Here is a 22,470-nt window from a genome sequence, read left to right as displayed (position 1 = left end):
TAACCTTGCAATGTGTTCAGTATCAATATATACGTGTCCTATAATCGCTTTTGGCATGTTTGCCTAAAGTAAAGAGCATTTCGGCTGTAATCGCCGCCTCATATTATAAATATATCTAGCAAAGTTTCCAGAGCCTTGGTTAGTGTAGCACCCAGCAAAAAACGAAGTACTTCTAAAAGAATACCATTTATCACCACTGCAAAAGTAGCAATTGGTGCATTTTTTTACCTTCTCTGGAAGTGATGTTTATAGACCTCCAAAAAATCGAAAAGAATATATTTTTTTTAATGAAAGTATACTTTTTTATTTTGATGTAAATTGATAACTGCGTGTAATTTATTTATTTATATTAATATATTTTAAGTAAAATTAATTGTATTCTGTAATACAATTTCACTTCCTAATAACTTCCTAAAAAAGAACATAAAAATTACTTCTTGAGAATGGCTTTAGATGTAGTGAATTTGCAATCAAATAAAACGGACATCCCATCTATGACAAGCCTGTGGTAAAATGATAACTTATTCAGGCTTTTTTCCGTACTTTCATGAAAAAAATTCAATTTCTTTTTTCTTTCTATGGAAGTTCTCTTTTTGCTGGATACACATGACACTACTTATATCCAAGCATCATGTACTCTGAACTCCTTGTCCCTGTCTGTCACCGGTATCTTCTTTCCCTGGAAGCAGTTCACATTAAGACCTCTCAGTTGATCCCATATCAAGGCAGTAGACATGTGTTTATATATAATAGCAAAACGTTCAGTAACAGAGATAATTTTTTTTTGTAGAAAATCTTAATTTTTTATAACAATCATAAGTTTTCTATAAAAAAAACTTCACTTATTCTAACATAGATAATTTTTTATAGAAAATCTTCACTTTTTAAAAGAGCGATAAGTTTTCTATAGAAAAGTGTTTACTGTTCTATTAATTTCGTATTACCAGTTCATAAACTTCAAGAAATCCGATTATATAACAACACTATATGCAACATGCAGCAGATTTTCGACAAACAAAAAAAAACAGAAAAAAACGTTAAGAAAAAGATAATAAATGTTCTATATTGTCAGAAACGTCTAAGTTCAGGGTTAAGTTCAGAGGAGGCCATGACCAAAAATCAATGATATTTAATATTGTTTTTAACACTCATCTTTTAAGTTCAGTCTGAAAAAAATAGTATGCAACCGAACACATATGAGCAGATTTCAAATGTACACGTTTTCAACAACAAAAAAACAAGAAGAAGAAACACAAAAACTTTAATGGGAATTTGTGATATGAAGCAAAAATTGATTGCAACACCTCTGACCCAAACCGATTAAGTCAGGTTTAATAAAACTGCCTACAGTTTGTAAAAGAGGCTTTTAATTTAGTAAAAAATATTTTTAAACACAACACATATAAAATGGTTAAAAAAAGCTCAAGTATTTTCAGGCTTAAACACATTTAAAATTTATTTAGATTTTTAGTTAATACAATTAAATAATATATTGTTTAACCCATGGCAGCACCTACAGCTGCCCCACTACCAGCCACAATTGCAACATCCTTGGAAACATTGGCAGTTTCTTTAATTGTGTGTTTGACTTTTTTCTAATTAAACAAATAGAATTATTTAATTAATTTCTTTTTAAATGTAGTTTTAATTCTTACCACTACTTTGTTAAATCTTTTGCGAAAGCCGGCCTCTGTTTGAGGCACCGTCAAGCACAATACCACGATGAGCAATATCATAAAATATTTATAAAAATTCATTTTAATTAATTACACCTTTTTTATACAAATTGTTATAGAATATATTATTAAATAACTTATTAATTATTTGAGCAAAATCTCAAATATGAATAATATCAAAATGTTTAAGAATCACACTATTTATAGTTGTAAAATTAAAGAGGAAGTACTTAATAACTTAAATTCTTATCTTTTAGCAATGATTGAAGTAGAACTGATAAAAACAAAAGAAATTCTACGTCAATTTAATGTCTATATTGAATAAATTTTTATCTAAATTATAATAACAATTTAAGGGACTTTTTTCTCTTTACTACTTTTCTAAAGAAATGTTTACAAATTCATTCATATTTAAAAACAAGTAAAAGTGTTATATACGACTCTGCCGAATATTATATACCCATCATCAAACCAGATTCCCTATAAACATTATGTTGATATATGACCCATGGGCTCTTATATGAGCTTTAGGGTCAATTATGTACAGATTATTCACCCCTATTCTGCATTTCGATTACGTTTACGCATTCAGTTACGCAACGATCGAAAAAAGGTATTCCGAAAAAACAAGTATGATTACGTAGTCGAGCGTAGCCGACCATATGATAAACTACACCAGTCAGTATGTATGTTAAAAATGAGGATTATTTAAAAAAATAATTCATTTGGTTTTTTTTTAATTTATTTCGGAATATTTTTTGTCGACTTTTGTTAACATAACAGATCATTTAAATTAAGCCAAAAGGCCCTATTTGGGAGGCACGGCCCTATTTTTGATAGTGAGTAACTTATTTATATCGAGTTTCAGTTTCAGGCTCGTACTTTTAAGCCAGTTAAAGTAATTTTTCAGGGGACTATATATGAGAGGTAGGGTCAATTATAGACCGATCTTTACAAAATTTGGGAGAGAGAATTTGGTCCATTTGAATCTTATTAATGTTGCTATAATAGCATTTTTAAAACAGTTATGACTGTTGAAACAGTTTTTTCGGGGGCCACTTGTATGGAGGCTATGAGAAAACTAGGACAAAAATTGCCCACCTGCAATACCAAATTAACCTTCTCTATAGGAGATATTTGTGGAGCACTTCAACTACCTGGCTCTTTCTGGTCGGACTCTATTGTGCTTTCAACAGAAAGACAAACAGACAGACAAACAGACAAACAGACAGACGGACAGACAGATATGGCTAGAAGGTCTAAGAACCTATGAACATTTTTTTGATATGTTACAAACAAAATGACAAAAATAATATATCCCTCATCTGTTTTGATGGTATAAAAAATCTTACTTCAAGTTTTTTAGTAAATATTTATTTGGAATATTTGCCCTTACTTTTAAGTTTCATTATCTTAAGTTTAGTAATGAAAGTTTAAGAGGATTTCTATTAAATTGAAATATTACAAAACACTTCAGAATTTGTAATTAATGTACTTGTCGAAGGTAATTTTCTAGACTAGTTGGAAGCTTAGTGTCATCAAGTCAATACTCTGAGCAACTTTTTAATAAATATGAACAAATAGTGAAAATATATGAGGATATTAAGTAATTGATTAAATTTATGTGATTGTCATAAACAAAATATATTTTTTCGGAAAAACAATCATGTGATTATTGTCTTTTGTGTAATTAAACAAAATTTATTACTTGATCCTCTATTATATTAAAAACGAAGGCTAGAATAGTAAAATCGGCGGTTTCACTATTTTGTATGTGTTTACATAAAAATACATCCCAGATCTTATGCCCTGCTTGTCCGTATTTTCTCTCAAAGTGTGATGGTTTTATTACATACTACATTAATACGATCCCGTCCGTATATTTCTACACAAATGATTTGCCTTCGAATGTGTGTATTTCTGTTCTCTCACCCAAAAAGCTTTAATTCCAACTAATTACTAAGATAATGAAATTTAGTATAGTAATATGTACACAAAGAGAAACAAATCAATACCAAAGTGCATATAATTTTTTAATAACATACCTTGTCAAAGTGTTACAAAAAATGTTTAAATCAACAACTAAGATATAAAAAATTCACATTGAGTTGTTGAAATTACAACGATGTATTATCAAAATGACACAAAGCGTAACCAAAGTGACAACAATGCGTCGTCAAAATTACAACGGTGGTTGCCAAAATATCTGGTCTTTTCTACTGAAAACTGAAAAGAAATTTTGAAATTTATTATCCCAAAGTTTTGAAATATTCCAAAAATGTTATAGCCCTTTTCTAGTGTATTTAATAGCTGCAAAAATGTTTTTATAGTGCTCAATGTGCGATTCGAAATATAAGAGATGAAATAGGATCGTTTCAAAAATTCTAGAGGTGTAATAGTTTGCAAACCTCAGATTGTTGCACCCCTGTTGTTCCAAATTCAAAACACTAGATTTGTATGCAACAAAAAAAGTTCCAAAATTGTTTTCCTCTATAATACTCTTCCCACTAATGTGGTGCAGTTGGATGATGTCTGATGTCTTTAAGGTGGATGATGTCTTCCATCCAGCCCACATGGGCTCAGGATCACTTTCTGGCCGTCCGTGTGTCTGTTTGTTCATATAAACTTTGTGCTTTATGTTAATATGCATATTTCTGAATTAAAATCAAATAAAATACTTTATAATAAAAAAATTAATTAAAATCAAATTAAATACTTTATAATAAAAAAATATCAAAATGTTAAACATAATCACTGGTGTAGGATATAATACGTGCGCCCATACATTTACATTTTGACTTGCTTTTAATCATATATGTACTACTGCTCAACACTATAGTCTTTCCAGAATAGTTAAAGTTTTCTGATATCGCGAATATCAAAGACATATTTTATCTCAAAAGATTTTTTTCACACTTCACTAACCGCGGCAAAAGGATACGTTCGATAACATTCCACCTGTTCTTCTTCGTTTTATGTACTTTCACAAATAGGAATTTGAAAATATTTAAGTAAGAAAATGGAATTATATTCATGAAATTTACATTGCGTAAGTTACTGTAGTGGCAATATAGGATTCATTACAACCGATAACACAGCATTCCTACCTACTTGTTTTATTTGCAATTATTTATTATTCTACCACATCATGTTATTAATTAAAGCGTTGCAAATGTATTTAAAAATCACCTAAAGGAATTTATATTTAAGGCGGCATCAAGTACAAAAGTCAAGAACTCTTAACACAAAATACATACAAGTGCAACAGCAACAACAAAAAATGAAGGGTGAAAAATCAGCAAAAGAGAAAATAAATAAATAACAAACAAACAAAAAAACACAAGCAGAGTAACAGACATACTGATAAACGAAACAAGCTGACAAAGTAATTACAACACACACACACAAATAGGGGCCATATAAGTCAAATGCAACAATGAACAACTAACAGCAACAACACAACAATATCATGCCACATAGACCACATTATCATGTTCCCATATGCAGGGAATCAAGTACAAAACAAATTGTTCATAGAATAGAAAAACTGTTTTTTTCAAACTCTCGTACATGATGATGACTTAAAGATCTAAAAATTTCGATACAACAGCAAAAGGAAAAAATAACTTCGTACTACTTTACATGAAATAATTGTAATAGATGCATGCATGAGGCATGCAGCAACTCACAGACTCAACAGCAGTAGTCCCTAACAACAACATCAACAAAACGATAACAGCAGGCTGTTCTGGCTTTTAGTCTTATTTTTCTATTTTGCATTCTAGGAAGGAAATTTGTAACGCACTTGCAGGCATATTTCTACACCTTCTTAAATACACATTTACACTAACGAGCTGCGTGGTCTCCAGCACTCCACAATTGCGGAATGATGCAAATTGTTCCTTTTACGTCCTGACTCCCCCTTGGTGCAGGTTAAAACAAAACGCACAGCAAAAATATCTCGACTCGTCTGGTTCTATTTCTTTGAAAGATGATTAAGTATGATGAGAAATGATGTTGATGAGAACATGTTGAAAAAAGAATTTACTTACTGCTAAAATTCCTACATACATCTACACATACTTACTTGCCACATAGTGGCAAATTTTCTCAAAATTACAAGAAAACAGTACCACGAAGAAAAGCTTCTGTATTTAAATTTCTATGCCGCTTGATGTAAGAAGGGCATCATCATCATCAGCGTCAACATTATCAACGTTGCAAGTTGTGTGCGTATGTTGGCTGTGGCAACAACAATGACTGTCTTGTATATCTAGTAATTAGCATGTAGAGAAGTAAATTATTGTTAAGAATAAATAGGAAAAAATACAAAAGAAAATAAAATTCACATCGACTCAATAATGTGTTAAAATATAAGAATATTTGTTAATATGTTATTTGCAAATTGCAACTAAATTAAAAGAATTTTATTAGTATGAATTATTGTATTTAAAAAAAAGCAATTGCGAAAAATATTTAAAATTCATAGAATTATTCATTTGTGATTTACACAGTGTAACATGTATTTTTTTACATTAAATAAATCGGTATACTTATGTGTTATCGCTCCATGTTCTCAAACTATATTCCTCGAGATAATTTCTAAAGAGTATTCAATCACTGATCACGAATAATGTTAAAACCGGAATAATATCGCTTTCATGATACACATTATGGGCCCAAATGTGTATCATGAGAGACCTCGCACTCACTTTTCCACATTCGGTACATTCGTATGTGTAAATATCGTACTGACTTCAGACTTCGTCAATTGTCACCATTACACTTCGCCAAACCTTAGTTAAGCACATATTTCCTCCCTCACTCTATCCGACTAACGTCGGATACAACTCAGAATCTCTCCAATCCGATGGTACATCGAACAAAAACCCATACCTAATCTTTGCATTTTCAACTCAAATCCAACATTTCATTAATCCACAACCTTACTTCTAGTTTCTAGGAGAAACAGAAACTTAATCCTTGTGGTAGCACCTCTTTATCCCGGGATTGCAATACACCAAGATGTAGGTCATACATCAAGAAAACATGCCCCAAAGGGGACCCATATGATACATAAATGTCGAGAGTTTTAACGTGAGCACCTGACCTGACGGCCTTATCTTACGGTGGTCTTTTTTATCTGCTGGGTAGATTTAAGAACGGTCTAACATCGGCCGTTTATTCCTCAATGAAGAACTCAGGTGGCAATTTTTGTACTTTGGCTTTGACCGGTCCATGCTCAAGTACTTTGCTGAAGTACTCGAGCTATCTAATCTCTGACCATTGGATGGCCTCTGTTGATTCGACAACAGCACCGGTGGACCGAAGTACGGATCCATCAAGACATTGTTCTTACTCACAGGGACACACTGTGGTAATTCTGATATGAACAGGGTATACTCTGAACATATCTGGACAAGGAAGGAAAATTTAATGGTATTATTTGTATATGATACCTTTCATCCATCATCATTCAACCCAGCACACATCCCATTCATACGACACATTCATAAGAGAAAAAATACGACACATTTTTATTGGTAGACGGGAGGGTGAGGCCCGCCGTACCCCAAATTCATCCCATACCATATACAGTACCAACTCATATCCAACGCTTAATTCCACAGTCACTCCTCTGTTGTTTCGGCAACAGCACCGAACTTATCCCGAAATATTGACTTTACCTTACATCTTTTAACAGCCACTTACTCTCCCCGCGAATTTGGGTTTAAACCACAGCCACTACGTGGATCCTGAAGGAACCTCAACCAACTGATCAGCCAGGACATAGTCCTGCTGTCAACTGGCCACCCGTAGTACCAGATTACACAGTGCTATGGTCTGCCCTCTTTCAATCTACGCAAGGACTAAGCCAAACAGTGGACTGTAATAAATTTTTTAGTCCCGGCTAGACTAGAGGTATTAGCCACCTCTTTATACCCCGGGATTGCAATAACACCAAGGCGGAGGCTTCACCAAGGTAACATGCCCCCGGGGGAACGCATACGATACAATGCATACACCTTACAAATTCCTTCTTACAGTCCACTACGATCTTAGACATAATTTTATCACCTAATTGGACTTTGGCTATCGGCGCCATATTTATTCGTTTACACATTCCGTTATTGCACTGACTTGTGTCCGGAGGCTAAGTAATCACGGTAGAGTTTTCATGTATTAAAGCTTACAATATAAAACCACATGTCCTTTTTGTCACCCAGTTTTTAGCCAATTATGTATCAACAGATTTCCAAGGGTATTTCCTCTAATGTTCCGCTTGACCATGAAATTCTATATAGGATCAGTGCTACAAAGTTTCAGACATATTCAGCATAGGGTTTTGCCACATTATTGGAGTGTACATGAATTTGAAACATGCAGTGAATATGTTTACAAATGAGCCAAAGACCCTTTTCTACAAACGTGGCTAAAAATACCAAACAAAATAGTGCACCGTTTAATGATTACCTCCTTAACCATGATACTTGTAATAACTATCTATATTTCTTATGGTACCCGATTTACCAGTAGGGAAATAGTTACCCGGTATCTAAGAACTAACTTTTTTCGCAGCTTTTCATTTGCCCATGAGTTTGGTGTATGTTAGAAATTTTATTTGTACAAAGTTATTACACTTCGCTTATCATTCCTTGACTGATAATCAAGGTTCGAAATCAAGGAGAAGGTAAGCATATAATCACTATTTAATTACTACAAATAAATATTAACAATTGTTAAACATTGAATGATTGATTTTAACCACACCTCTAGTTACATTTATAAAAGTGCAAATATGAATGCAAACTTACATCTGCGAAAACTCGTAAATATTTTGCTTAATGTGTTTCAAAGAAAACTATTTACTCTCGATTTGTAACATAGAAATATGGAAACATATCAATCTATATATCAACATTAGGGTATCTCTGCCAAACGATGTCTATTAATGTTCTAAATACGAGAAAAATAAAAAATATTTTATTAAAGTACCTCAAAATTTTGACACCTATTTTGATAAAAACGAAAATAAAATTCCTCTCTGAAGATCACCCATTTGGGAAAGATTGTAGACCATATATTTTGAATATATTATAGTGAGATCAAGACTTTCAATTGCTGGTAGAGAACTATGGCCCGTTTCTAAAAATATTTTGTTTCGTGTTCAGTACAATAATATTTGTCGTTTGAGAGAAATTCCTAGAATGAAGTTTGCTACGGGACACCCTAATGTACATGTATTCAAATATGTACAATGTAATGTGTTCATAGATAAACTAATATGACTAAACACCTTCAGTTTTATTGCCAGCTTTTAAACGTTGACAAATTATCAGCTGTCATCGAAAGTGCATTGATATTTAGAGTTGCGCCGACTGACCAGGTATTTCTTTATTACATATATATAATGGTTGAAAATAATAGCAGTTATTGGTTTAATAGCAATTTCTTAAAATTGTTAAAAAAATTTTTAGAGTTATAATCATAGTCCGACTTGAATATTTATAAAATCAATGTTGAACAAGTAGGACATATCCGAATCTATGAATATTATAACCTAACTTTTAATCAAATGTCCAATGGCATAAAGTTGGAAGGATCGGTCCACACTTATTAAAATTTTTATATATAGTCTGTTTAAGTTTATCAATAATTCGATGATACATGTATGTATATCGGTCGGAAGAGTATTGTTATTAAATTCAATACCAATATGTTTTATTTATTTGAGGTTGTAATAGGGTTGACATTTTGACTTAAGAATAATATATATGAACCAGATCGTTTTTTATATATTTTATATTGATTTTGTCATTTCGTTTGCCACACATCGAAATTTTGATCATAGACCCACAAAAGTTTATACATTCTGGGTCAGTTTATCAATATTTCGATGATACATGTATGTATATCGGTCGGAAGAGTATTGTTTCTAAATTCAATACCAATATGTTTTATTTAATTTAAGTTCTAATTGGGCTGATATTTTGACTTAAAAATAATATATTTTATATTGATTTTGTCATTTCGTTTGCAACACATCGAAATTTTGATCAAAGACCCACAAAAGTTTATACATTCTGGGTCATTACTAAATTCTGTCTGCCCGTTTGTCCGTCTATATAGTGAAAGCATGATAGGGTTCGAACGAAAGGAGATAGAGGGTTGAAGTTTTACACAAATATTTCCAATAGGAAAGGTTTCTCTGATATTGAAAATGGGCAATATCGGTCCATGTTTCCGTTTTAAGGTTTTAAGTGGAGATTATAGTTGTATAGCCCCCATACAAGTGACCCCCGGAAAACAGTTTCAAAAGTCATAACTCTTTTAGAAGATAAAGTATAGCGATAAAATTCGTCATAGACACGTTTTATACGAACCAAAATCTGTTTACAAAATTTTATAATGATCGGACCATAATTGATCCTACCCCACATGAAATTGACTTTAAAGCAAAATACTCAGATAAAAGTTCCTTTCAGAAAATAACTTCAACGCTCAATACTGGCTTAAAACTAGAGATTTTTTTATTGTTATCCAACAGTAGTTCAATCAACATATATAGAAAATACTATTCTAAATTTCTAACCAGTAAGATTAATAAGTAAGTTTCATTAAGTTCTAATAAGATGAATTCTTGAACCAAAGAGTTATACATTGGGCATAATGATATTTTTATAATATTCAAGTTTATGATTATCAGATTTCTGTATCAGGCCTCTTACAAAATTTCATTCTGATTAGAATAGGTCTTAAATAAACTTCCCAATAAATACCTTCATTACCAAATAAGGGGTTAAATGCTAAAATATACTGACACACATTATAAGTGATGACTTTAACACGGTGCTGTCATTAGAGGCATGTACGGGTATAAAGAGGTGGCCAATACCTCCAGTCTTACCGGGACTGAAAAATTAGTTAATGTCTATTGCTTGGCTTAGTCTTTGCATAGATTGACAGAGGTCAGACCGCACAATCTGGTACTACAGGTGGCCAGTTGCCCTCAGGCTGGTCAATTGGTTGAGGTTCCTTCGGGATCCACCTGGTTTAAACCCAAATTCGCGGGGAGAGTAAGTGGCGGTTAAAAGACTGATGCATGATAAAGTCAATATTTCGGGATAAGTTCGGTGCTGTTGCGGAAAACAACAAATACCCCACAGAGGAGTAACTGTAGGAATAAGCGTTGGAAATGAGTTGGTATTAATTGTATATGGTACGGGATGAATGTGAGGTTCAGCGGGCCTTACCCCGTCTACCTAATGAATGTGTCATATGTTTTTCTCTTATGAATGAGTCGTATGAATGAGATGTGTGCTGGGTTGAATGATGATGGATGAAAGGTATCATATACATATGATACCATTGAATTTTCCTAGATATGTTCAGAGTATACTCTGTTCGTAGCAGAATTACCACAGTGTGTCCCTGTGAGTAAGAACAATGACCGTTCTCAAGTCTACCCAATGGATAAATAAGACCACCATCAGATAAGGCCGTCAAGGTAGGTGCTCACGTTAAAACTCTCGACAGTCAGTCATTAAAAATTATGTTTAGTTACCTAGTTTATGCAATGTTAAACAAACTAATAATTACTATGAAAAATTCAAACGATTTCATTCACAAAAGTTGTCTATTTATTCTTGTGATGAAGAAATATGCTGATAGTGGATTTCTGTTTAAAACATTTTTCTAAATTTCTAACCACAACTGTACTTCTTAGATTAATATGTAAGTGCTGTACAAACTTAGCAATACAATCAGCTATAACAACAGCAACAACAACTAAATCCACATCCAATAGATACGAATACAACAACAAATAGACAGATTGTTATAAATGCGATAATGGTTGAATGGTCTTTTTTTACATACAAACAACATTGCTGTTATTGTTATTTTTTTATAGGCCCGCAGAATTTAATCTAAACAAATAGTATTTTATTTATTTAAGTTTATATTTTGTTAATGTTTTCTTTAAGACAAATAAATAAAATACACACACAATATTTTGCAATATAAACTACATTATATAAAAAATGGTTAAATGTTCATTTGGTTGGACTTGTGGTTCATATGGAAAAATTGTAATTGAAATTGTCGAATGAAAAAGAAAAATTAATATTTTATTTGCTTTAAACTCGAACGAAAATAAAAGAATACAAAAATAGGCATTTGTTTCTATTCTAAATGGGCAAAGAGTCATATAGTCAATGTTTGTCGTTTGAGAATAAGTCATCGTGTAGTGAAGACACTATATAGAACTTTCGAGAAGTAGAAGTTTACGACTACGACAAAAAAATAATGTTGTTTTAAATATAAAAGTCATAACGCTTTCGCTAGTTGTCTTGAAGTAAAAATACACTGAAAGAAATGGTAGTTCATCATATTATAATATCCATTTTACAGTTTAGTCGTAGATCTTGATAAAGATAAATTTGAGGCAAAATCTTAATTATGTTAAAAATCTAGTTTTAGTTTACATTGTAGTTTTCTAACACTTTCAGTTTAATTCATAGGCCTTTACATATATGATAGTTTTTCTGTGATATCATTAAAAGTTTGAGACAACTAATATGTGTTTTTTTTAAGCCTAATAAAACTTGGGAATCGGTTAACTGTCAAACTGAAAAATCTTTCAGTCAGGTATTAGTTACGATGAGATAAGGTTTTAATTGGATTGCGTTATGTGTCAACGGCGACTACAAACATTGATTTATTGAATACAAAATTTGACAATAATCTAATGTTAAAAAATGGACTCTAGTCAAACTTCCTTGGAGAGTGATTTCCAAGGAAGTTTGAGAAATTTCTGGAAAACTATATCGCAAACGAATGCATAATAACCGATTCGTTCATTAACGCTCTGGTCGCTCTGATCGCACAACGTTGGCAGTAAAACGTTGACATATCTGACAATGTTGCAAGACAAAAATTGTAAGTTGACACGGTAGTTGGACAATTTCTAAACATTTTTCTGTCAATATTGTAAGATCTTACAATCGTGATCACTAGAAAATTTTAAACAACGTGATTTCCAAGGAAGTTTGACTAGATTGTTCTAATTATTATAAACCAGCAACAATTTGCATCTTGCTGTCAAATAATGTTCGTGTTTAAGTCTCATATGGCTAGCATTGCTCAAAAAATTACCTAAAATTTGAGTTCAAAAGTGCCGTTCCACTCTAAGAAACTGTTTTTGGGAAACTTTTGATTTTGCCTGAGAGAGAAGGAAATACTCATATCTCTCGCGGCACGGAGTTTCTCGTACTCGGAAGCTTTGTTTTGTTATTCCTTTCTTTTTTCTTTTGCGGGTTTGTTCTGATGTTTGTAACGCACAGTAATATTGGTCCTAAGAAGTATACCAACCTGCTCAGAATCATTTTGTATGCTATGTCCTTCCGTCCGTCTGTCCGTTCATGTAAACCATGTAATCAAAGTACAGATCGCAATTTTGAAGATAATTCAAATAAATAACATGATATTCTATTTTCCCAGGAACGTAGCCTATGGTTGCCATTATTTCACCTAGCCCCCATACAATTGAACCTCAGAATAGGGCTTGTAAACCTTGTAATCAAACTACAAGTCACAATTTTGTAGATACTCCAATGATTAGCATGATATTCTATAGTACCGTAGACGAAGTCTATAGAAAATGTTTAACATAGGTTCATTTTTTTAACCTAGCCCCCATACAACTAAACCCGCCGAATAGGGCTTTTAAGTTCAAAATTATGTTTAATATACTCGTATCACGGCTAAAAGCTGCAAAACCAAGTTCTATACAAGCCTTGATGACTCTCATGAACTCTATAACTACAGGGCCTCATTTGACCCTATAAAAAGCCCCATTCAAATTTTGACTTAAATGTCCACAGTTTCTTCAACAATAAGCTTAAGTACATCTGAGGCAAGATACAATTCAACTAAAATGTTTTATTATGAAAACTAAATCATATTTTACTTTTTGTAACAGGTGTAGAGTATTATGTGGTCGAACTTTCTCGACTATAATTTCTTACTTGTTTATCTTGCCTCAAATATATCGGAGGCAAGATACTTAAATGCTTTATTACGAAAAATGGTCGGCCGACAAATTTTAAAAGAAATCTAAACCCTGGTACTATACTATTCTTCTCTAAAACATTAAGCTACAGTGAATCTGAATTTTTCGCAGATTTGCAATTTATCGAGGCCTTATAGTCTGACGACAAGTTAAAAAGTGCTTAGTCTGTGTTATTAAAGATACTATAAAATTTTTCTTCAGTGTTTAATTTTATATTTATAGTTTTTCTTTAGAGGTTTTTAAACTTTTCATGGTCAAATCAACCATCTATCTCGTCATAGTCAATTCAATTCTATTTGTTGTATTTTTTTTCTCGTGCAATTTCAAAAAAACTCGCAGTCTGTTGTAGACACTGTTGTCAACGTCATACTTACTCACAGTCATCTAAAAATTTACATATTTTCTACGTAATGTGTTTTATGTGTATTTTTTACGATTTTTACTTCTTTTTTTTGTCATATTTACACAATTGCAATTACGAGTACAAACAATTGTTGTTGTTGGTGGTGTTTTTAAACAAAGTTTAGTGCATTTTGAATTTTACAATTTCCACATCTTTAAGACTTTTGGTTTGCTATTTGAATAGATAGATGGATAATGGGTATGAATAAGTAGTTTGTTTGTTTGTTTGTCACTGCCTGGTGACAATGATATCGGTTCGTTATTACTTTTTTTTAATTTTCTCGCGCAGACATTACCACATAAATAGCCACGCCCTTTACGAGACCTCTTTACCACAATTATTCATTAGTTTAAATGACTTTAACGAGTACTATTGTGTCTGTCCTTTAGTTTATTTGTTTAACTATTCATCTATCTGCCTGCCTGTCTTTCTGCTGGTATGTCCGTCTATCTATTGGCATTTTATTTTACAACTTTCTTATGCGTGTGACTTTGACTTTGTTTGCAGTCAATGTCAGTCCAAACTCTATACATTCATCTTGCAATTTTGTCCTCGCAATGCAAGTTTTGTAAAAAGTCATAAATATGCAAATATTATGCCTATAATTTAAAAGTTTAAAGTTCTTTTCGAAAGAAGAAAAATTTTGTTTGTCTGCTGTCTGTACTTTGTATTGGAAAATATTTCTCAAGTTTAAAATTAAATTGGTATTCTTATGTTTGCTAGTTAAGTGACAAATTTGTTTTTAATTATAAAGCTGACATATTGTTAATAAGTAAATAAAAGAGGATATTCACTTCATTTTGAAACTTTTTTTAAGAAACTCAAGCACATCAATCCCAATGATTCAGTCACATTGTTGTACTTTAAGTTTAAAGTTACAAAACCAAAACAAATTCTTCGCTACGTATTGTAGGGTATACAAACAAATACAATGAAAACCCCCCCCCCCCCCCAAAAAAAAAGGTCAATTAATAAAAATCTAACCATTTCGGCAAAACAAATATTTTACACATCCCATTCTTAACTTCCAAAGAAAATTAATAAACCTACATGTTAAATCAAAAATAATTTTTTGGTCTTTCTTGAAGAAGATTATTTAAAAACTAATTTTTTATTATTAAGGCATAGAAATAAATTTGAATTTTTTTCTATGTCCAGATTGCCCAAAAAAATAAAATATTTCAACTTTTATATTTTTCTAACTTTAATTAATAGATTTCTATGGCAATAAAATAACAAGACCTTTTTTTAATCACTTAAATTCTTTTCTATTCAAATGTATTTTTGATCTATAAAATGTTTTTGCTCTACCATAATGATTTCTTTTTTTTTATTTCAAGGGGAAAGATCTCTTTTTTCTTGAATTTCGTAGAATTTTAAACGGAAATCTTTTATTTATTTATAAATTATTGTAGCTGAGAAGCAAAAAAAAAAATAAGAACGAATTTAGCTGACTAAATTATTCTTGGAATTGTTTCAGCAATTTTTAAAGAATCTCTTCATTTTTTTTGTTGTTAATTTTTATTAAAAATAATTATTACAAAATTCCCATGTAATTCATTAATGATTTCATTTGAGAAAAAAAAATAAACGAGAGAATGACAGAAAATGTGTCCCCCTTGTATTAATAATAAATTTATATTCTTTAAATTAGTCATGTGTAAAAGTAGCAAATGAAAATGAAGTTGTAGTGATTTAAAGCGAATTATGTATTATGCTACTAATCGTCTGAAAAATGCTTATTTTCTAGAATTTTTTTAATAATTATAGACTTATTATTTATTATAAACGTTCCTAGCCAATTATAAACCCAGCTTTTCCAGCTTAAAAATATTAAATTTTGGTTTTCTGTAATAGGTGTTATATGGGAGTGGGGTTAACAGTTAACCGATCTTTAACAAATTTATTAGCGTGATTTCTTTTAGTTTCTTTAAGCAAGTGATGAGTTAGTCGTTATCAAAAAAAGAGATCTTATATGGAGTAGATCCAATTATGGACTAATTTTAATATAATTTGTCGATCGATTTCATCGATGCCCTTGTTTTTTTAAAGTAATTTTCTGAAGGAAAAAAAATTCTGAAGGATTCTCTATATAGGGGAGAAGGATTAGTAGTTCCATTGCTTTAAAGGAATTTTCTAAGGAGAAGTAGGGGCAATTATAGGTCAATCGTCATAATTGTTAGATTCGATTCGTATGAAACGTTCCAGGTCCATTTTTATCGATCTATTCGCGCTTTGTTCGAGTACTTAATCTCTTGTTGTAGTACTCCCATTGTGGAATGACAGGCATGTGTGAGACAAATTGGGATTAATACATCGACAAGGTTGATTTAATCACTATTTTAAAGTCAGTAAAAACCCTATAGCGCGTTTAAACAAGTGATAGCTCTCAACTTCATAATATCATGAGAATATTTCATACCAGCACATTTTCCACATTTTAAAACTTCACAATAGTGTGAGTAATTTATTCTTTCAGAAGCATTACCTGGAGATACATTTGAAAGACCGAAATTAAAGATAATATAAATCAGAATACCACAGGCAATTCGAAGTAGAAAAAAATTATATAAGGAGAAGAGGTAAACCTAAACCGTCGTCATCGACGACATCGAAATAAAGGTCTGCACAAGGCATCGTATTATTGTTGTCTTGTAACAAGGCATACTCAATCAGTAAAATAAACATTATCTGGACGACATTCCAAACATGCATACTCACAATGCTGCATCACATTTATCTTTCTAAATCAAGATCATTCAAGAAAAGACACTAAACTTCTAAGTGTTAGTCTAATAAACAGTCAAATGACAACGAAATAACTATCCCTTCCACTTTTAAAACAGAAACGTATTAGAAAATTTGTTTAGAATTTAGGAATTGGGACACTCTTATCCCGAAAAAAATTGTTCTTAAATTTAGTGTGTGTGTGGTTTTTATATCTTTAAAAAATTGTCCTGATCTTCGGTAGGTCGCAAGGGTTTCAAACTCCTTTATGAAGCTAGTTAGTTTGAAATGGAAAATGGACATATATGTATATCATCCATCAGTTCCGAAATACATCTAGGCCTTTATCGGGACTGTTGTTTGCTTCTTAATCAGCGCCTCAGATGGGAATCGAACACACCACGTCCGGTATACTTGACCCCTACTATCCTCCTTTTTCCCTTTTTTTCTGTGGCTGTTGAGAACGAACCGTTTTATTTTTTGGTTTATTTCATTGTCATTAAATATCATCAGTCATGGTCTAATTACAGTCTTTTTGTTGCAAAAATCGTATTATAAACTTTTTTTTCAAATTTTTTACACACACACACACCAACAAAAATTACAAAAAGAATCCATGCAAACATCAGCAATGAGTGAATATTGATGAAAAAAACGTTCCATTCATCTAGTTAAAAGATACTGATGAATTTAGTGTAATTTTTTTTTGTAATGTTTTTAAATTGCATTAATGAAAGTACAACAAAAGAATTGGTAGCAGCATACTTCATTTAGACCAACACACACACATACATACATTTATCTTCGTGCAGAGTCAGTAGACACCAAACAATGTTGAAAGGGAAAAAAGGGTTAAATTAACAAGTCCAAACATTTTTTTAAGCCACACATTAATATGTTTGAGCTTCTATACATAAAACTCATTCATTTTGGCTCGACTGACAAGCCATCCGAATGTTAAGTCTGTCCATTATTCCTATTATTGCTGGTGGCCTGTTTATTCGTCCGTCCTTGTTTCTGCATTGTCCATCAAACGGATGTAACGGTTGACAAATAATGCATCAACCAAAAACAACTAACACAACAAAAACTCTTACATTTTACACTGCAAATGTTTGGTTGTGTCTCTTATCAATGTAATTTTTTTAGTTAATCTCTGGTAAAAAGTTTACACCACTTAACTTACATATTTTTTTGTACAAGAGATATAACAGCTAAATATCTGCAGCATTACATACAAATCGTTAATTTTTGTTATTTCATGTTTTTAAACATTTTTCAGTTAGGTGGTAATAACTTTTAACCATTTTTGTATTTTTTGTTGTTGTTTTTATTGTGAATTTTCACGCCACTAGTCAGGATGCCCATTTTAGTACAATCGTACTTTCATTTATTCTCTACTAATATTGGGGTTTTATGCATTAATCTCACAGGTCTGGCCTGGTCTTGGTTTTTCTGATTATTTTGCCACAGTTGACTGATTTTTTTTTCGCATTTTGTGCACATTTTTAGCAAAAAAAAGCAACAGCAAAACATCTGAATAGTAACATCAACAATGAATGAGTTTCATAATTGATTTCTGTTTCATTATTATTTTTTTTCTGAACTTTTATTCTGTTGTTACTGATGCATTTGCCAACAAAGACAAAAAGTAGCTAAATTAACGGAAATTCATATTAAACAAAAAAGTAAGGGGTAAAATGTTTCTGTTAACCAAAATAACGGTGTTCTTTTAGTTATTTTTGGCATTACAATTATCGTGCTCAATCATTGGAACCTGGGAATTTTGAAAATTTATCTTTTTAACAGCAATAAAATATAATTTATTTAAATGTATATTTTTGGGGATATTAAATAAATAACAACAGCTGAAAAAAGCGAGGGGTGTATGTTTCTGAAATTTAAAAAGAATTGAATTTTGAATAGCATATACATATATATTAGGTATGAATGACTATTTTATACCTATTTGACTCAGCTATTGATGTCAATTTCAGATACCCAGTTCTGAAGTGAAAAGTTTGACAAGCAGATCATCCTAGATCGATCGAAAGGAACTGGAGAAGGTTTGGTTGAAAAGCCGGGTAAGACCTAACATTCTTCCACTTCTTTCTAAGTAGTTGAACGAACGATAAAAAATTCTTGTTAACGAATGGATTCATTTTTCATCGCAAGTTTAAAACTTATTTCCTTTTCATGCAGCATTTCAGAATCGCACTATCCTTATGCTTTCGGCTTCAAATCATACTTAAATATCCTGCTTTAAAACGTTTTGAAATTGCTGTTTAAGTAGCTCCGAACGATTTTCGAAGCTTTTGTTGATATCGACAACAATTTTTATCAGGTAATGTCTTTAATTCCTGGAGTTCATTTTTGTTTTTCTGGTCGCCAATTTGTATTTCCTTTAGAGATAATATACAGGACTAACGGTCCTGTTTGTTGGTTCAATTAAAAATTCTTCATTATTACGCAATTCCTAAGAATTTTGCAATTAGTGTTTGTGAGGGATGTTATGTTTATATCTCTCTTAGGATTCACTGTCTTTTCTGCATGCTTCACATTTGTTTGGATCCTCACATCCAAATGTCCTGTGTGTCCACTCGAAATACATACCATCATACTAACCTCAATCTAGCTCATTCTAAAGAGGTTTCTCGTCCTGCTCTTGTTAGGATAATCCCGCAGGATCTTTGGGATTCCACCCACCTTTCCATTAGTCCAAGACAACTTATGTGTTCCTCTCATCCATATTTTGTATACCCTACACCACTTTAGTGGAAATATTCTATTGTTCCAGGTCGAAAGTATATATAATTTATTTATCTATTAAAGATCGGTCCATTATTTCACCTAGATCCCCGAACCACTGAACCCCCGAATTGAGCTTGTAAACCTTGTAATCAAAATACAGGTCGCAATTCAATGAAATTTGGCACATGATCTTCTATGGTACCGTAGACGAAGCCTATTGAAAATGGTTAACATTGGTCATTATTTTACCATACAACTGAACCCGCCGAATAGGATTTTTAAGTTCATAATTATGTTTAATATACTCGTATCTGCAAAACCAAGTTGTATACTAGCCTGAACTGAACTTTACTAGCCCTTATAAAATAGAAGAACATGTACCAATTTTATTGAATTATCTTCAAATAATTTGATTACAAGGTTTACATGGACGGATGAACAGGTCATAGAGACGAACTCGACACAGACACATTAAGGTGGGTATAGGACCAATATTATTGTTCGTTAAAAACATCAGCACAAATTTAATATACCCTCCCCATTAAGTGGTATAGGGTATAAAAACACGATCAGTTTGATCTAGATTAAACTGTTATAACAATACTGTGACAATAAAAAAAAGCAACTTTGACAGTGACATAATACTACTTCTCTGCATTTCACACTTACATTCAACAAATTTTACCATACCTTCTTTAACATTTGCGTAATCTGGAAGCAGATATTATTGATAGAAAAATATTAATTTCATAATATGTTAATACAAATCTTTTTATACAAATTGTATAACTGTTCTAAAAAACTATCAAGTTTATTAGCAAAAAAAAAAACTATTTGCCTTGACAAGAAAAGTAGGAGTGGTTAGCCCACTTTCACTTACATTACAACAAGAACAAAAAATATATAGTTATAACTTGAAAACATTATAATGCTTTTACTTTTTATACCAAAAAAAAGACCCCAAAAAACTGATATACCTACTTATATACATAATACATATGTATATATAATTTATTTATCTATACCCGTACAAGTTCCATACATTTTCTGTCTGGCACTAGTACAGTGTACAATATATAGAGCATTATGTTGAAAACTTCATGCAGTGCAAAAATATCTATTTATATACTACAACCAACATAAAAAAGAAGTCATGAAAACAATAATATGGAAATGAAAAAAAAAACATAATATAGTTAAATAAAACATTTTACATGATGGCACCCACCATCATCACTCCAGTAACTCCTACCTATACAGACACACCGACACATTGGGCCGATATCCATCCCTATTAAAAACAAATTTGTTATTTACTACATACTCCGGCCAAAAAAAAAAACAACAACAAAAGTTGGAGGAACATAATTACACTCTCACGGCGCAAAATCAGTTGGAAGCCAAATATATATTATACAATATGGCAACAAAAACAAAACACATAAATAAATGTTGCCACATCAAATTCATACAAAGAGGAACATGGATTTGTGCAATTCGGGCTGACAAACACACCCAGATTAAAAGTGTATAAATAATGTAAGTTACAATGTATGGATGGATAGCTAAAGGTAAAGTTAAGTACCATTCCTAGCAGATTTAAAATTCCATGAGAAGAAACGGCATAGTCTTTTCAAGAGAATGTCTAAATAAATAGACGACGTCTCGTGAATGGTTATATAAAGAAGAATATATAGTGATAACAACCACATATAAGCAAACAAACTGATACAACTTTATGTATATATAACTATATATATATACACACAGACAAAACTATGTACTCATGTACATAAATATTTACATAGATACTCCTATAAACAAATGTTATACAATGTTGTCTGTATCACAGTGTGCGCTGAAAACAAACATAAAATCATGGTCATGACCAAAATGAAAAAAAGCAGTAACACATCGCATGATGTGTCTGTATGTCTGCCGGTTTCTAGCATATTCTCCATCTAGCCACCAAACCACGTTCCAACCGACCAACCTACCTACATAATACTCAGCTATCAACTTAAGCCGCCTTGCCTCACCTCACATCAGCTCGTCTATCAGCCTGCCTTTCATCCGTCCATCTATCCACCCATCTATCTAGTATCCATCTGCCAGCCGCAACATAACTTTACTTTATGGTTGTGTCGGTTTGTCTGTCTATTCGTTTGAATTTTTTCTTTCGTTTATGTTTTCAACTCTACTTGTCTATTTGCAGAATGTTATGTACAAACGTGTGTGTATGTACTTTATTTTCGATTGCCTTCTTTGTTTTTTTTTTTCTCTTTTATTATCCACCTTATTTTTTGTACAGAGTACAATGAGTGAATTCTATATCGGATTTGAGAAAAATTAAGAAAAATATACATAAAGATGGATGCAAATCTCTATGTATATATGGACTAAAGAACCATTCATCCACTTTTCTTCGAGGATTATTTCAGAATATTATATCAATTTCAGACGAAAATTTATTTAGTATTTCAGCCATAACGTCTTCGCTTTTTGTATAACATTTAAGCAATGAGGACCGTTGGAAATTTTGCACAGCAGTGAATAATCCCTTAAGATTATATCTATATCAAATACTTACACTGATAAAATGTCTACCACGAGCTAGAGGCATCGTTCCGTCATCATTCATTACCTCTTCTTCAGTCGGCTTTCGATTTCAGATTATTTAGCATGTTTCTTTGATGAGCGTCCCTCAACTTAGCGTATCAAGGGCTAAAGGAATATAAACTGTATACTCTGTATTTTCTGGGAATGATTTGACATCATCATAATCTTATACTAAGGGTGGCCAGTTGGTTTAGGTTCCTTGGGGATCCACGTACTGGCTG

At 31.9% G+C, this 22,470-nt stretch overlaps 1 protein-coding gene across 1 annotated transcript; it reads right to left on the bottom strand.

Moving 5' to 3' along the window:
• Positions 1-1,429: 1,429 nt before the first annotated feature.
• Positions 1,430-1,845, bottom strand: LOC111690454 (stomoxyn-like). The gene is made up of 2 exons (XM_023452933.2): positions 1,656-1,845; positions 1,430-1,595 (listed from the first exon to the last, which is right to left on the bottom strand). The coding sequence occupies exons 1-2, from the start codon at positions 1,755-1,757 to the stop codon at positions 1,497-1,499; spliced, it is 201 nt and encodes a 66-aa protein (XP_023308701.2). The 5' UTR covers positions 1,758-1,845; the 3' UTR covers positions 1,430-1,496.
• Between the last annotated feature and the right edge of the window lie 20,625 nt (positions 1,846-22,470).

Source organism: Lucilia cuprina, chromosome 4 (assembly GCF_022045245.1).
Source record: "Lucilia cuprina isolate Lc7/37 chromosome 4, ASM2204524v1, whole genome shotgun sequence".
In the NCBI taxonomy this organism is placed as follows: Eukaryota; Metazoa; Arthropoda; class Insecta; order Diptera; family Calliphoridae; genus Lucilia; species Lucilia cuprina.
This window is presented reverse-complemented; position numbering and strand designations above follow the sequence as displayed.